The 17,844-nt window shown below is 37.9% G+C and overlaps 1 protein-coding gene across 2 annotated transcripts; it reads right to left on the bottom strand.

The window, feature by feature from the left end:
* Positions 1 to 7,176: 7,176 nt before the first annotated feature.
* On the bottom strand, positions 7,177 to 16,850 carry CLEC7A (C-type lectin domain containing 7A). 2 transcript variants are annotated; one of them, XM_081129280.1, is made up of 6 exons: positions 16,638 to 16,810; positions 14,822 to 14,920; positions 14,061 to 14,198; positions 12,648 to 12,799; positions 10,936 to 11,054; positions 7,177 to 8,405 (listed from the first exon to the last, which is right to left on the bottom strand). In XM_081129280.1, the coding sequence occupies exons 1-6, from the start codon at positions 16,738 to 16,740 to the stop codon at positions 8,273 to 8,275; spliced, it is 744 nt and encodes a 247-aa protein (XP_080985406.1). In that variant the 5' UTR covers positions 16,741 to 16,810; the 3' UTR covers positions 7,177 to 8,272. The 2 variants fall into 2 exon arrangements, with proteins under 2 accessions (XP_080985406.1, XP_080985407.1); XM_081129281.1 differs by lacking the exon at positions 14,061 to 14,198 and having other exon boundaries at positions 16,638 to 16,850.
* Positions 16,851 to 17,844: the final 994 nt, after the last annotated feature.

Raw genomic sequence — 17,844 nt, 5'->3', positions numbered from 1 at the left:
TGGGAGGAAGCTGCCCTCCACCTCTAGCCCTGACTTCAGGCAGGTTAGTTCCTCCCCGAGTGTCCCGGGTCCTTTCAGGCTGCTGCCCGGCGCTGGGCTCAGAGGGAGCGTCCGAGTGAGTCCGTGCCGGGCCCTTTAGAGGAGCTGCTGGGGCTCCCGCAGCCTCCGCGACCCTCAGGGACAGTCCCCGCTGGTTTCACAGCCCAGAGTTGTGGGGACGTCTCTTCCCGGCTTGGAGCCCTGGGCTGGGGGCCTGCTGTGGGGCTGGGACCCCTCCGTTCTCTGGGAAACCTCCGCCACCGAGATTCCCTCCTGGGTTTCAACCGCTGCACCGGGGGTGGGCCCGCGGCCTAGTCTCTGCGATTCAGCCCCGATCCCCCCGCGTCCCCGCCCCTCCTACCGGTCTCGGTGCTTCTTCAGCTCCCTGGTTGTGGGGCTTCTGTGCAGCCGGATCTCAGGAGGCTCAGAGTGATGGTGGTTCTGTATTTTAGTTGTGATTTTGATGTGTTTGCGGGAGGCGGCGGGTGCAGCTGTTACCTATGCCACCATCTTGTTTTCCCGAGGGTTGCTAATTTTAAATAAAAGAGGCGGGCCAGGCGTGGCTCAGTGGTTGAGCATCGACCTAGGATCCAGGAGTTGGAGGTTCGATTCCTGGTCAGGGCACATGCCCGGCTTGTGGGCTCCATCCTCAGTCAGGGGTGTGCAGGAGGCAGTCGATCAATGACCCTCTCATCATTGATGTTTCTCTCTCTCTCTCCCTCTCCCTTCCTCTCTCTGAAATCAATAAAGACATATTTTAAATAAATAAATAAATAGTCAGCCACATTAAGAAAGTGATATTTTTGCAGACTTGAGAGAGATGCAAGGGTAGGTCTTGAAAATTTCTGGGGTAAGAGTCAGTCAGGTAAAGTGAACAGGCAGCTCAAAAGCTCTGAGGTGGAAGCATGCCAGCTATAGGGGAGAACAGAGAAACCAGTGTCCTAAATGGAATGAGTGAATAGAAGAGTAGATTAGCTCAAAGGAGGCTCAAATAAAGTAGGCCACGGGACTGTCAGATAGACAATTTAAAGGTCTTTTGCTTTTTGATTTTGATTTTTTTTTTTCACTCTGAGATATATGAGAAATCATAAAGAGTTTTAGTAGAAGGCTGACATGATTTGCTTTAAATTTAATAGAATCATTGCTGTGTTTGAAAATAGACATAGAAGGCCAAGGTGAATGTTGGGAGACCACTTTAAAAATTATTGCAATAGCTCAGGCAAGAGAAGATGGTGTTTCCTCGTTACTCATCTTGAATTTACCCTTTAGACACAAGTTCAGCTAGCAGCTAGTTTCCCTTTCTGTCTCTTGGAAAAGTGTGGATGTTTTCTGTTCATTCCCATGTACATTTCCATGTAAGCTGTGGTATGAACATGTATTAACATGTCAAGAATAGTATGCCCTAGACAGCCTAGAACGATCTCCCTTTACACCATCATTGTTGTCATATTCATGCTTTTATTTCTAAGGCATAGGTTATTGTTGCCTAGCCTGTCTGTTTTTGACAAGTACAGCTGGAAATTCAGCATCCAGAATTATTTTCCTGGATTATTATGATTCTTTCCAATCATCTACTTCCTCCTGGGGAATCAAGAAAAACCAATCAAACCAAAATCAAAATTCAAAGATGTGGCATCTCTTTGAAATTCCACCCTGTGACTTTTTTTTTAATTTTTTTTTTCTTTTTTATTTTTTTCCACTCCTTTTTTTTTTATTTAAAGCAATTAGGTGTTGTTGTTGTTTTAATGTTTTTATTGATTTAGAGAAAGAGAGGAAGAGAAAGCGAGCGAGAGAGAGAAACAATCAATGTGAGAAAGAAACATCAATCGGTTGTCTATCGCACGCTCCACGACCAGGGATCAAACCTGCAACCTGGGTATGGTGATCTGACTGGGAATTGAACCTGTGACCTTTCAGGGCACAGGACTATGCTCAACAAGTGAGCCACATTGGCCAGGGCATCACCTTGTGTCTTAATTTAACTCTCAACCAGATTTATCTTTCCCCTTTCTTCATTTCTTTTCAGAGAGTGACGATAAAAGTTGGTATATTTAAAAACTTTAAATTCACCAAAAATCTCTATCTTCTTCTCTTAGATTTTTAAATATTTAAGATTCCAAATTTACTCTTCAATACACAACTACTCCACCAGCTCTTCTCCTGTGCTAAATTCATCACTTTGGGGGAGATAGAAAATTGTGACAGTATTTATTATTCACAGCACAAAATTTGGAGGCCAACGTTTGTTTGATTGCCTTTTTTATTAAAGCGAAATTTGTATTACATGAAATTAACCATTTAAAAGTAAAAATCCAGTGAATTTGAAACAATTTCTGTTCACATATTAGTAAACATGGGAAGGCAATAAATGCCTCTCCAATAATCTGGAAATCCCCACTGGAAATAAAAATAGCACCAGTGGGAAAGTTTAAAAGAAAATAAGAAAGAAACAAATCACCCTATGAGAAAATATAGTTATGTTCCAATAATATCTTTTTATAACAATTACTAAGGAATTGCTGAGAACTGCAACACAGTAATTATAAAAAGTAATAAAATGTATTTTGTATTCAAAAACGTTAATAACTCCGTCAACTGAATTGGTTACTTTTTGATATTCATTACCAGATCTTTTTTGATTGATATTATTTAAAAAGGAGAAAGTAAAAATGTGTCATCAAAAGGTTTCGGTAAAAATGGCAGAGTAGGTAGATGCTGTGTTCACCTCCTCCTATGACCGCTTCAAAATTAGAACTAAATTATAGAACAGTCAACCTGGAGAGCCATCTGAGGAGTAGCTATAACTAAGAAATTCTATAACTAAGAATATAAAGAAGAAACTACTTCAAGACTGGTAAAAGAGACAAAGATGAGAAATGTGCTGGCCCCACACCCATTGTGTCAGTTTCTAATCAGGAAGGATATCTCAGCTGAAGAGGATCCCCCCTGAGGAGATAAGGGTCCCAGCCCTATACTGGGCTCCCTAGACCATAACACCAGCACCAGGAAGAGGACCCCACAAAACATCCATCCCTCCAGGTGAGATCAAAGGCTGCTAGTAACCCAGGCATTCTCTTAAAGGACCACACACAGACTCACTCTCGCAGGCACTCACCCTGGGTTCTGGAAGAGGGACTGCAGCTCAGAGTCAGCAGAAGCATATGGGGAGAAACTGAATTGTGTGGCTTCAGTAGGGGGACTGGTGGGATGGCCACTATTGTTCCTGTGTTGAGCCCTCCTCTAATATAGCTGGCTGGCAGGCACCATCTTTCCTGTGTTGAGCTCTCCCCCACATGGCCAAGTCAAAATCTGCATTAGCCTGATGAACTCTACTTGCTCCACCCTCACTACTCCCTGAGACTCCACCCCACCCAACTCCCAATCCATCCCAGTCTCTTTTAGAGGCAGGCAGCCAGCCTTGGCCTATAACAGTCTTAAAAAGCTCTAGAGGAGTTCCAGTCAAGCTTGGAGGGCACCAGAGACATATGGGGAGAAACCCATTTGTGTGGCTTTAGGGTAAAGGCCACCATTGTCCCTGTGTTGAGCCCTCCTAGCAAATGACCAAATCTGAATCTGCATTAGCCTTGTGAACTCACTTGATCTACCCTGATGACTCCCTGAGACTCCAATCCACCAGAAAGGTCGTAGGCTCAGGCAGGTGGTGACTGGTCTTAGTGTACACTGTGACTTTTGATGAGTTGCCTCGGGCTCCACACTAGCACCAAGTCTGAATCTAGATTAACCTGACTAACTCCACCCAACTTGCATACCACCCCAGGCTTTTTCATAGGTTGAGCCTTACAGGCAACAGGCAGGCAACAGCAGGTCTCAGGGTGCCTTGTGACTTTTGCTGACCTGCCCCAGGCCCAGCACTGGTGGCAGCTGCCTTCTGTTCACAGCATGAACTTTCCCATGTGCATCCAGGTCCAGCAGAGGCAGCTACCAAGTGCAGATCATTTAGTAGCTCCTAACAGGTAAACCCAGGCCAGTCCCAGGCAGCATCTGACATTGGCCTGCACCAGAGACTCTCCCAAGAGGCCTCAGAACCAATACTCCCAATGGCCAGCTTCAAACCACATCAGAGCACCACCTGATTAGTGTGACAAATGGCACATCCAAAGGGTGGTCTAAGCAGGCACCACACACTACAGGGGCAAATCCTGCTCTGTCAGGTAAACTCCCACACAGCAACTCGTATGCTGTAGTCATGGCCAATACTCACAGCCAGTCATCCTGAGGATCAATCCCACTCACTGACTTGCCAACAGTAATCAAGGCTCAACTACAGCAGGAGGGTACACACAACCCACACAAGGGACTCTCCTAAAGCACCCAGCTCAGATGATCAGGGAGTGTGCACCACAGGGCAAGACAGGATACCTACTACATAAGGCCACACTGTGAAGGCAGAAAGACTTAGTAGGTCTAACTAATAGAGAAACAAACACAGAGAGGAAACCAAAATGAGGAGACAAAGAAACATATTCCAAATGAAACAACAAAAGAAATCTCCAGAAAAATAACAAAATAAAATGGAGAAAAGCAACCTACCAGATACATAATCCAAAACACTGGTTACAAGAATGCTCAAGAAACTTAGAACTTCAACAGAGAGAGTAAGCATAAAAAAGGACACAGAAACCATAAAAAGAACCACTCAGAAATGAAGACTACAATAACTGAAATGAAGAGTATACTAGAAAAAAATCAACAGCAGATTAGATGAAGCAGAAGATCAATTCAGTGATTTGGAAGACAAGGTAGCAGAAAACATTCAATCAGAGCAGCAAAAAGAAAAAATAATTTAAAAAATAAAAATAGTTTAAGAGACCTCTGATACAACATCAAGCGTAACAACATTTGCATCATAGGGAAAACAGGAGGGGAAGAGAGCAGGTATTGAAATACTATTTGAAGAAATAATAACTGAAAACTTCCCTATCCTTGCAAAATAAAAGAACACATGAGTTCAAGAAGCACAGAGTCCCAAACAAGATGAACCCAAAGAGGCCCACAGCAAGACACATCATAATGAAAATGCCAAAGGTTAAAGACAAAGAGAGAATCTTAAAAGCAGCAAGACAAAAGCAATTAGTTACCTACAAGGGAGCACCCATACGACTGTCAGCTGATTTCTCAACAGAAACCTTCCAGGCCAGAAGGAAGTGCCTAGAAATATTCAAAGTGATGAAAAACAAGAGCCTGCAACCAAAATCACTCTACCCAGCAAAGCTATCATTTATAATTGAAGGTCAGATAAAGAGCTTCTCAGATAAGGAAAAGCTAAAGGAGTTCATCACCACTAGACCAGCACTACAGGAAATGTTGAAGGGTCTTCTTTAAGAAGAAGCTAATGAACAAAAGAACCTGACGAACTAAATAGATCCAGAGACATTGACACATGCAAGAGATGGTCATATTTCAGAGGAAAAAAGGAAGGGGGGTGAAGGGTGGGAAGAGATTAACCAAAGAAGTTATAGGCATATATGCATAACCCATGGACAATAACGGGGTGAAGGCCTGGGGAGCAGGTGGGAGCAAGGTGGAGGAGGTCAATTGGGGGGACAAATTGGACACCTGTAATACTTTCAACAATAAAAATAAATTAAAAAATAATAATACCATATACAATTACATAAAATAAAATTTTAAAAACTTGGCAATGAATTTAACCAAGGAGGTAAAAGACCTGTACTCAAAAAACTATAAGACATCGAAGAAAGAAATTGAAAAAGATACAAATAAATGGAAGCATATACCATGGTCAAGGATAGGAAGAATTAACATCATTAAAATATTTATACTATTCAAAGCAATCTATAGATTTAATGCAATCTCTATCAAAATAGCAATGGCATTTTTCACAGAACTAGAAGAAATAATTCTAACATTTACATGAAACCACAAAAAAGTCCTGAATAGCCAAGGCAATCTTAAGAAGAACAAAGTTTTAGATATCATGCTACCTGATAGCAAACTATACTACAAAGCTATACTAATCAAAGCAGCATGATACTGGCATAAAAACAGACATAGAGATTGATGGAACAGAATAGAGAGTCCAGAAATAAACTCATGCCTATGTGGTCAATGACAGAGGATAAAAATATACACTGGACTAAAGATGGTTTATTCAATAAATAGTGTTGAGAAAATTGGACAGATACATGCAAAAAAAAAAAAAAATGAAATTAGATCACATTCTTACAACACATAGAAGAATAAACTCATAATGGATTAAAGACTTAAATGTAAGCCCCCAAACAATAAAACTCCTAGAAAAAACATAGGCAGTAAACTGTCTAACATTACTCTTAGAAATATATTTTCTGATATATCTCCACAAGCAAGGGAAACAAACAAAAAGGAATAAACAAATAGGACTACATTAAACTAAAAAAGTTTTGCACAGGAAAAAGAAAAAAAAAAATCAAGAAAACAAGAAGACAACTTATTAATCAGAAGAAGATATTTGCCAATGATACATCTGATAAGGGGTTAATATCCAAAATTTATAAAGAACTCATACAACTGAATAAAAAGACAAACAATGCAAAAAAAAAGTGGGCAGAGGACCTGAATACACATTTCCCCAAAGATGACATACAGATGGCTAATAGACATATGAAAAGATGCTCAAAATCACTAACCATCAGAGAAATGCAAATTAAAACCACCATGAGATATCACCTCACACCTGTCAGAATGGCTATCATCAATAATCAATAAACAACAAGCATTGGCCAGGATGTGGAGGAAAGGGAACCTTCGCTCACTGTTGGTAGGAATACAATTGGTGCAGCCACTATGGAAAACAGTATGGAGGGTCCTCAAAAAATCAAAAATAAAACTACCTTATGACCCAGCTATTCTACTTCTGGTTATTTATCCAAAGAAATTCAAAACGCTAATTCAGAAAGATATATATATATATTCCTTATGTTCATTGCAGCATTATTTACAATAGTCAAGATATGGAAGCAACCTAAGTGCCCATTAATAGGTGATTGGTTGAAGAAGAGGTAGTACATATACAATGGAATATTACTTGCCATAAAAAATGAAATCTTACAATTTGAGACAACATGGATGGACCCTAAGGATATTATGTTAAGTGAAATAAATCAGACAGAGAAAGACAAATATTGCATTATTTTATTTGTATGTGTAATCAAAAGAACAAAACAAAGAAACAAACACAAAAAACCAGAAACAGGCTCATAGATACAAAGACTAGACTGATGGTTCCTATAAGGAAGGGGGAGGTGGAGGGCTGGGTGAAAAGGTGAAGGATTAATAAGTACAAATTGATAACTAAAAAATAGTCCTGGAGATGTAAAATACAGCATAGGGAATATAGTCAATAATATTGTAATAACTATGTGTGGTTCAAGGTGGGTACTAGGATTATCAGTGGGATCACTTTGTAAACTATATAAATACTTAACCACTATGGTGTAGACCTGAAACTAATATAAAATAATATTCAATGTCAACTATAACTGAAAGATAAAAATATTAAATTTAAAAATGTGACTAAACAGCAAAAAAATGAGAAAGCTTTCTTTTAAGAGCAGTTTCCCTACAATTCCACATGATAGATCATATTAGTCAGAGATGTGGCAGACATGTATTCTCGGCTATTTAATTGAGAAGATGAAAAAGATGGAATTCCTGCTTTTTATGGTGGTTTTGATCACAATCATGACCATATTGATGAACAAAATAAAACATATCTCTGATTATAGTGAAACTGTTTTTATTTTTTTATTTAGCTATTCAGAATTATATTGTGCCTTCTCTGTATCTGATGATGTACTGTTAAAAGTGGAGGAACAAATCATGGACACACACCAGGTGTACTCCAGCAGCACTTTTTAAGTACAAGAATGACTCTGGTACAGCCAGAAATTAAGATCTCCTTGAATCACCAAGGCATTCTGGTTAATTCCAGTTAAATGCCAAACCAATTATAGAATAAAAATTCAAGTTCTGCTATTAGAACATAGCAGAACAAGCTCCATTAGAACATAATATCGGACTATCAATAGAGTTAACCTGCAGAAATCAGTCTTTCCATCGTGTTTTTCAGCTAAGATTCAAGTTGGCTGAGCTCTTTTGATATTTCCAGCATTTATTTTGACCTCAAATACCTCTCGTTTACATTTTGTTTTCTGTCCTCCTTACTATCCGATATACTTCACTCTGCTCCTCCATGTCAACACCCCCATCATTATACTGACAGCTTCTTCTCACATATACTGTATGCGGGCACACTGCAAAGCTGGTCATAAATTACTGACATGTGGATCCATACACAATTGTGAGATGAGGTTTCCTGGGTAACTGTGCTTCTGATTTGAAACCTGTTAAAATAAAATACAATGAGGTAAGTAGAACAAACATAAGGAATACTATCTACTGTTCACACAATGCTGAAATAAGTTGGTGACGATATTGGTGAAAAGTTTCTGAACTGTCTACATTATTGGAAAAGGAGACTTGAATTTAGATCGTATTAGTTCTCAAATTAACATATCCCTTATTATTAAGAAATGACTGAAAAATGTTTTTTTATTAAATTTATTGGGGTGACATTGGTTAATAAAACCATACAGGTTTCAAGCGTACAACCCTAAAAACCATCTGGATGCTGCACTGTGCACTCACCATCCAAAGTCAAGCCTCCTTCCTCCACCATTTATCCCCCCTTTTCCCTCTTCTCCTCCCATCCCCCTTTCCCTCTGGCAATCATCATACTGGTGTCTGTGTCTGTTTTGGGAGGGTTTATTTGTTTTGTTTTTTTGCTTAATCCCTTCACTTTTTTCACCCAGCTCCCCTATGATAGTTGTCAGTCTCTTCTCTGTATCTATGAGTCTGTTCTATTTTGCTTGTTAGTTTATTTTCTTCATTACATTCCACATACAAGTGAAATCATATGGTATTTGTCTTTTTCTGACTGGCTTATTTCACTTAGCGTAATGCTCTCCAGGTCCATCCATACTGTTACAAATGGTAAGATTTCCTTCTTTTTTATGGCCGAGTAGTATTCTATTGTGTCAGTGTACCACAGCTTTTTGATCCCTTCATCCACTGATGGGCACTTGGGCTGCTTATGTTTTTAAGAAATACTACTAGTTGCATAAAATTAAAGCTTCTGACAAAAGAAATATTCTATAGACAGCTCTTTGCTTATCTCTCAAACTCTTACTTAGAAGTATAATTATAAAATAAAACAACAGTTTAGTGAAGTTATTATTGGATATATTAGTGAGTAGACCAAGAAGAGTTATTGCTGGCCAGCTTGTGAGGTTCAGTGGTTGAGCATCGACCTATGAACCAGGAGGTCATGGTTTGATTCCCGGTCAAAACACATGCCCTGGTTGAGGGCTCGATCCCCAGTAAGGAGCATGCAGGAGGCAGCCAATCAATGACTCTCTCATCATTGATGTTTCTATCTCTCTCTCTCCCTCTCCCTTCCTCTCTCTGAAATCAATAAAAACATATTTAAAAAAATTATAGCCTTAAATGTACATATTTGAGAAAAAGGGTGAATTACAAGAGTTAAGCATCCATTAAAAAAAACCTGTTGCCTACACACACACACACACACACACACACACACACACACCCCAATAATAGAAAGATAAAAGGAGAATATAATTTCATATTGTGCAGATATTAAGAAAAAAACAAATGACAATTGCAGTAAGGAAGATTTTAACACTTAGTGATGATTAATTTAATATGTCAGCTTGACTGGTCACACCCATATTCAACATTATCTTTGATTGTCTATGAGGATGTTTCTGGATGAAATTAGTGTTTGAATCAGTGAACTCAGTAGAGCACTTTGCCCTCTCCAATGTGGGTGGGCCTCATCCAATCTGTTGAGTGCCTAGATAGAACAAAAAGGCGAAGGAAGAAAGAAACTATGCCTTTCTTCTCGCTTCACTGTGTGAGCTAAGACATCTCAGCTCAGCTCAGCTTTTCTTGCCGTACCACTGGGTTTTATACCACCCGCTCCTCTGGTGCTCAGCCCTTTATATTTGGAGTGAATTATACCAAATTCCTGGGTCTCCAGCTTTCAGAGGGCAAGTCATGGGACTTTTCAGTCTCATAATCATGTGAGTCAGTTCCTCATATTAAATCTCCATATGTGAATTCTTCCTCATTGTGTGTGTATTAAGGATCTCCACAGAAGATCTATATAGATCTCCTATTGGTTCTGTTTCCCTGAAAAACCCTGATTGATACCCACGCAATGGGGAAGAATTTGTAACCATGCAAGTGTGAAATGTTTAAAAGAACTTTATAAAATATGCAATGCAGTTGCTTTTATAATGAATGATAATAGTATGCATTACATGTTTACTCTGTGCAAGACACTGTGCTGAGTGATTTTACTTTTATTTCCTTTATCTCAAAATCCTAAGAGGTAGCTACTATTTTTATTCTTATTTACAGATGATGAAAAAGAGGCCCTGGTAGGTTTAAGCAACTCATCCAATTTCACATGTGAGTGGGCTGATTATTGATTCAAGCTGAGACATAACTCTGAAGCCCATGCTACTAACCACAGTTTCACACTAACCAACAGTGACTGCTCCTTACTGAACAACATCAAACAGGTGGCAGATGCTCTCCTGGTGAAAAAGCTGAGGGAATAATTGTGTCAATAGCACTAGATGGCAGCTCAGTTCTTTTCAACTATAGAGTCCTCTACCACCCTCTTCTTTTCTTTTTTTCCCCAGCTTACTTTTCTTTCTCCCCATTGCTATTCATGGTTGTCTTTGTCTTTCTTATATATGGTCAAAAAATTCAGATTCTTAACTGCTTGACATGCTCTTCCCTTTCTGAGAAAGGGTATGAGACTTTGTCTCTCTAGATACTTACAAGTTAGAAGAGAACTCTGAGCCATCCTCCCAGAGCCATGGTCCTGCAGTCTGAAGGCGGGAGAGCCCTATCCAAAATGAATTATCAGGTTGGGAAGACATTTGCTTTTGTATAAATTCCTGTAGGGAAACATAAATACAAATACATGTCAAGAAGAGAGAGAGACAAACAGAGATGATAGAGATGGAGTGACAAAGACAGAGAAGAGACAGAGAGATGCTCTTATAGACACTGGGACAGAGACAACATATTGAATCACCTTTATGAAGGATGCATGCATACACTGGCATCAGCCTTGAGAGAAGTGCCAATTCTTGAATGCCACTAAGTGTCTCAAAAGGCATATTTCATTTCTTCAGAGTCATTATTGTTTAATTTTCCACAAAGAATTTATCTATGTCAAAATTGTACTGCCTCCATTCAATCTACCTGACAAATTCCAAGGACAACAGGTCCCCTAGGCAATTTTCATGGATGATTGGTCACTATCATTTCCTCAAATTGAAAATATAAATTTATAAGACCTTTGTCAAGAAATGCTTCTCAGAGTTAGATGACAACTTAAAAATAATTTAGTCTAACTGCATGTTTTATGAACAAGTAATCTGGGGTTTAATGATGATATTTGAATTGTTGACAAATATAGTACATATTGTGGCAATTACAAGAAGGTCTAAAAGCCAGGCAGACTTCCAGCTCCTTTCTTTTTCTTTGCCATACATGTACTTTCATTAATTCCCATGTGAACTACAACTGTTGAGTAAGATAAGACAGAAACAAAAAAATTGAGAGTAGTGAAAATTAATGTAGGAATTATAAATTGTTTAGATTTATACTGTAGAATGTTTCCTGACTACTAACCCTTCTTATAGCCCATCTACATTAGCGCTTTCATTCATGATGCATTGTAAGTCCCAACTTTTCTGTAAAACTTTTTATGTCCACAGGGCTCTCTCTGAATTCCTATTACATTTGTTGCCAATATCAAATATTTAACTTTTAAAAAAATCTTCACCTGCAGATATGTTTTTGTTGATTTTAAAGAGATGAAGGGGAGGAACATCGATGTGAGAGAAACATCCATCAGTTGCCTCCCCTTTGCACCCTGACCAGGGATCAAAACCACAACCTAGGTATGTGCCCTGACCAGGAATTGAACCTGCAACCTTTTTGGTGATGATGCTCCAACCAACTGAGCCACCTGGCCAAGGCCCAAATATGTAAATTTTAACAGCTGTTGTTTCTTTTTTCTTACAAATTATATGAGCATTGCAATATCAAGTTTACTTTTTAAACCCCTTTGCCTTTTCCAGTATCTTGTAAGGAGTAAATGATGTGTAAATGTATATTATCATTGCAGCTATTTTTCTTAATAATTATGATGGCCATGGGGAAAATGTTCTATCACTGAATTTTAAAATTTATATCCAAACCCACAAAAGTGAGTAGTGGCCTGATTATTATAGCCATGAAAACTTGTAGTGTATTCAAAAGGATTTGTTTTAAAATATATTATGCTTACTTTTCAATTAACTAATTAAAATGAAAAGCATAAATTATAAACATGACCCACTTGTTGCATGCTGTTATTATAATTATGGAAAATAATAAAAATTACTTTTTCTTAGGGAAGATTATCATTACCTGGAATCTACCTCTATTTTTCTGCTTAATATAGACCACAGACAATTATAACTGAAATCTACACTTACCAATTCTTTTGAACTATCTATTTTCAGGAGATTAGAGCCCAGTTGAGAGCATTGTGTTTTACTTCTATTCCAAGAATCCACTTTTGTGACAAATAGATAACAGCTATTCTCATGTGTAATCCAGTTAGGGGGACAAGAGCTGGAAAACACTCCTGGAAATAGAAGATAAATATGATGAGGTTCATATACCATTTTACTCTTTCAGTGCAAGCATCATCCATCATGAGGACACAATAAATAATTAATAAATTGCCATTAAAATATTCCATTTTCTATTCAAACTATAAGAATATGACTTTAGCCTGGCCAGTGTGGCTCAGCAGTTGAACATCGACCTATGATCCAGGAGATCACAGTTTGATTCCCAGTCAAGGCACATGCCCGGGTTGCAGGCTTCATCCCCAGTATGGGGTGTGCAGGAGGCAGCCGATCAATGACTCTCTCACTGTTGATGTTTCTATCTCAGTCTTTCCCTCTCCTTTCCTCTCTCTGAAATCAATAAAGACATATTTTTTTAAAAATGAGTAAGACTTTACAAAAAAGGCCATATTAAAATGCCCCCATTTATTTAAAGCTTAAAAATGAATTAATTATAAAAGTGTTTTAGACAGTCAACCTTCCTTTCTTTCTTGTCTATCATTCCTTCAAATTCAGCCCAGAACTCCCTTTCTTCAAAACTCTTAAAATAAATTAACTCAAAATCAATCATTGAGTTATACAGTAATTTCATGTTAACTTATTTTACAGGTGTGAGATCCATTTCAGAAGGCAATTTTCCAAATGAGAAAAGAATATGAACAATTATTCACATTACAGAGTATTTCTGTTTTGTATTATTAGCTACTTGATACAAGTCAGGAGGCAGGATGTATTCAAAGATGGAAAATTGAAGTCAAAATGTTGTCATAGTCAATTATGATGCAATTAGAAGTAAAGATCAAGTGTATGTAAAATTATAGTGAAATTATATGATGAAAGAAAAATAAATTTAACCAGAGTTTTCTATTAGGTCTATCTCTTCTACATGTGTGTAATTTAGCCTCTTAATTCTCACCAACATTTTTCTTTCATTCTTATATCACTTTAAAATGTCAGTTCCCCAAGGGCAGAGAGTATATTTAAAACTATACGATCTCCTATAGGCCTAAACACATAGACAGGGATAAATTAGTTACTGCTTTGAGAAAAAAAAAAATCTAGCTTAGAACTGTTCAGTCAAGTGCATGGGTATTTATGATAAAACTTTATTGTATATATGACAGAGGCATATTAGACTGAGATAATACTGATGTGTGCTTTCTTTGAATGTAAAATCACTGCATGTAAAAGTGCTTCCCCCCCTTCCATGTCATAACAATAATAATTAACCCTCCTGGATCTAGAATTCCATTAATCATTTAACTTTGCCCTTGCCTGTGGTTGTGAGAGTCTTGGGAGAAGTCATACTCTCTTGTAAAGATGATTGTGTGGGTCGACTGTGATTCTCTTTATTTCTTGATGGAACATTGTCATTCTTCAATGGGTTGCTTCCTGAATTGGATCTCCAAAGACCTTCACATACCAACAACAATAGTGACAAAAGGGTCATTCTACTATGTTTGAAAATTTAAATTCCAAAATCTATATTTTTGTTGTAATGTAAAGACTAATTCAAGATAGTATATGCACTCCATGTTCACTGCAGTCTTATTAACAATAGTCAAGATATGGAGCAACCCAAGTAACCATCAATAGACAAAAAATGTGGTACATATATACAATGAAATATTACTTGGCCATAAAAAGAATGAAATCTTAGAGGGTATTACCCGGCTGGGCATAGCTCAGCGGTTGAGCATTAGCCTAGGATCTAGGAGATCATGGTTTGATTCCTGGTCAGGGCACATGCCAGGGTTGCGGACTCAATCCCCAGTTGGGGGCGCGGGAGGCAGCCGATCAATGACTCTCATCACTGATGTTTCTCTCTCTCTCTCTCTCTCTCTCTCCCCCCCCCTTCCTCTCTCTGAAATCAATAAAGATATTTTTTTTTAAATGAAAATTAATAGCACCAATTCAATAGGGTTAATACACAGACTAAATTAGATTATGCATGTCAAGCTTTTAAAAGAATGTCTGGCACATTATAAATGCGTGTTAAGTATTTGTTGTTGTTAACCTTCCCCAGTAGTACTCACCCATTGTACCCAGGACCACAGCTATCACCAGTGTTACCAAGCATAGGATTCCCAAACCTATAGCAATGGAACGCCAAGGAAGAGATGCAGCAAAAGATCCTGATGGAGTCAGAAGGAAAAAGACTGAATGAAGAAATAGGATGACAGGTGGATTGTGGAGCACTTCAATTCTACAAATCCAAATCTGTCAAATTCTAAAGTGAACCATTAATCATTGACACCCAGGTCATCTAGTTAGCTAGGTTTAGTCTGAATTTTTCCCCACCTTTAGCATGCCTCTTGGAGTTCTGGAACTGTCTTTATAACTTTGCACTCCTGATTTCAGTTCCACATTGATGTCTATAGGTCTCGACACTACCAGGATTCCTGAAATCCCACTCATTCTTAGAAGAGTCAGCTTACTGCAGGGGAAATAACCCTGATTACTAAGGGTGATCTACCCTTTTTATGTAGGAGATGTATGACTTTGGGCAAATTACTTCCTTTGCTTTTTTAAAATTTCTCTCTGAGAAAAATGGGGCCATAACACTGAAAAGGATTATTGTGGGAATTAAACAAGCTAACACATGGAAAAGCACCTAGATTAGAGACTATTAGCAAATTATAGATAACTCACTGTCTGCATATATGCATAAACACACACACCACACACGCCTCCCTACCTCTTACATCATCCAGTTTCCCTCAACAGGTTGCCCAAGAAAAGAATTGTGTAAGTGGAGAGAGCAAAATAATTGTGCAATGTGAGCAACCAGAAAGCATAAGAAGCAAATTCTGATGCCAAAACCTGAGAATAATCTCTCTCTTGATAATAGGGAACTCATTTCATGTTAACATCACCACACCAAGAACATAGTTTTGCCTTTGACTGAGAATCCCAGTAAGAGCATTTCAGAGAGTTGTCAGATAGAAGAATTATGGAGGAGACTAAATGGCTCATTCTAGGAAGAGAAAGATCTCTTAATGCTCTTCTCTGTATTTCACTTCTTTTACATTTTGTTTAAGACTCATGTCTTACTAATAGGATCTTTTCATCTAAAACATATATTTTTCTTCGCTGGTATACAAAGAATTCTTTTTGTTTAAAAAAAAAAAATCCAAATCAAGCACTTACCACACACACACACACACACACGTCAGATTCAGGATTCTAAATTCTATAACTTTCAACTTCCCTTTGGCATTTACCACAAAATCACAAGCTTGTTTTCATCCGTCACTTATCTTCCATCTTTTCATTCTTCTCTTTCTTATTGCCAATATCCTGATGTGGTTTATGTACACACTTCTTTAAGTGTCCTTGACCTCCGTTCTACAATTTCCTTCTATCAAACAAACAAGTCACTCCTATTGAAATTTTTTCATCTTTGCAGTTCATCATACTTACTACCAGCTCCCTACTGCTGACCTGTTTCTGTAGAACAGATGTTGTATTTTCTGTCATCATCATAATTAATTTAAATCAGGGGTGGGGAAAGTCCGGCCCACAAAATCATTTGGTCTGGTCCTGCCAAGGCAACCGCAGGCGGGACTCAAAATTCAATAAACAGCTTTTTTCATAGCTAGTCGTTAAGTTGATAATTTTGTATGGCCTGTGAATGTTATAAATATCCAAATGGCCCTTGGCAGAAATAATTAGTCACTGAATGTTTGCCATGAGAAAAGTTTTAGTGCACATTCAAATAATCTTCAGTGGCTTCTGAAAACCTTTTAAAATATATTAATAAAACCCCTACAATCACAAGCCTTCAAAGTTTTTCCACTTAAGTATTTCAGTTGATGAGAATGAAAATGTTGAAGGCAGAAAGAAAAATACCTTTCTCTGAGGACACAGGTCTCCTGGTGATGCCCCGAGAGCTGAACTGTAGTTGAGTATATCCATCTTCATCCACATTTGCTAGCTCAGAACTGTATTCCATTGCTCTATTGAGTTTCTCAACTTACACAGCCTTTGAAAGCTCTTCTCTCTCTTCTAAGATAACTGCCTGTGGACAAAAGAGGATCTATGAGTCAAACATGTGAGATACACACGGATTGAGCTTTAACAAGTTGAGCTTAAGTAAGTAGTCCAACCAGTTATCCAAAAGCAGGAAATGAAAACTATGTTGTAAGTTCCCATTTATATCTTTAGATCCTGTTTCTGAGACTAATGACTCTTAGGAAAATTATAAGACAGCACAATATATAGGTCTTTATTTCAGACCAAAAATAAGAAACAAAAATATTACTTTCTCTAATGCTGTTGTCATTATTCTCACAAATAAATTTGACATCATTAATTGACTTGACTTATGTAAACTATTAAACAATTTTGGTACCTTAAGTTCACCATTACTTTGTTTTACTATACATTCATTCAATTATTCAAGTACTCACTCATTCACTAAACATAAATTGAATGCCCATCTATTCAAATAGCAGGAACTGGGGATACAAGGATAAATGAAGAAACTCATTGTTTCATATAGGAAACCTTCAGATAGGTATATGAAGGATACCATAAAGAGGTACATTGTTTTAACAACATAGACACTAAGCAAATTTCTTTGGGATTTGTCAGGGATTAATAATACTTTGTATTTATTAAACAGTTACTTTGAGCTAGGTACTCTGAGTGTGTTTTCTCATTCAAGCCTAATTTTCCAAGTCCATGCGATAGCTATTATCTTTCCTATTTTTAAGTGAAAAAGATAAGACATAGTAGGACTTTTAGTCCCTTGCTCAGTTTTAGGAAGCTAATAAAAATATTGAAGCAAGAAATCAAACTAACATCTACTCTTGCTGCAAAACTCATGATCTTTTATGTTTTGCTACACTGCCTGCTCCACCAGTTCATACACTTATATTGCTAGTAACATTATGGAGAATTCTGGGCCTGAAATATTATGCTAAATGTTTCTTTTTCTCTATTCCAATTGCCATAGTAATACCCTCTCCCCCAAAAAACACTTCTCATTGCTGGAAGCTAGAGAGGTACCCAAGTCATTTGCAAGACTTTGAAGCAAGCAGAATGAAGGAGGCAT

The sequence above is a fragment of the Miniopterus schreibersii genome, assembly GCF_964146895.1.
Source record: "Miniopterus schreibersii genome assembly, chromosome: 2".
Taxonomy (NCBI): Eukaryota; Metazoa; Chordata; class Mammalia; order Chiroptera; family Miniopteridae; genus Miniopterus; species Miniopterus schreibersii.
The sequence above is the reverse complement of the archived record's forward strand: the minus strand, read 5'-3'. Positions and strand labels throughout refer to the sequence as shown.

What these genes read in the sequence shown, in the direction of transcription:
- CLEC7A (XM_081129280.1), bottom strand. Translation starts at nt 16,740, where the DNA reads ATGGAATACAGTTCTGAGCTAGCAAATGTGGATGAAGATGGATATACT. An exon ending in ACCTGTGTCCTCAGAGAAAG is followed by an intron (nt 14,921 to 16,637) that starts GTATTTTTCTTT and finishes TGACTCCATCAG; the next exon opens with GATCTTTTGCTGCATCTCTT. An exon ending in CAAGACTCTCACAACCACAG is followed by an intron (nt 12,800 to 14,060) that starts GCAAGGGCAAAG and finishes TTCTATTTCCAG; the next exon opens with GAGTGTTTTCCAGCTCTTGT.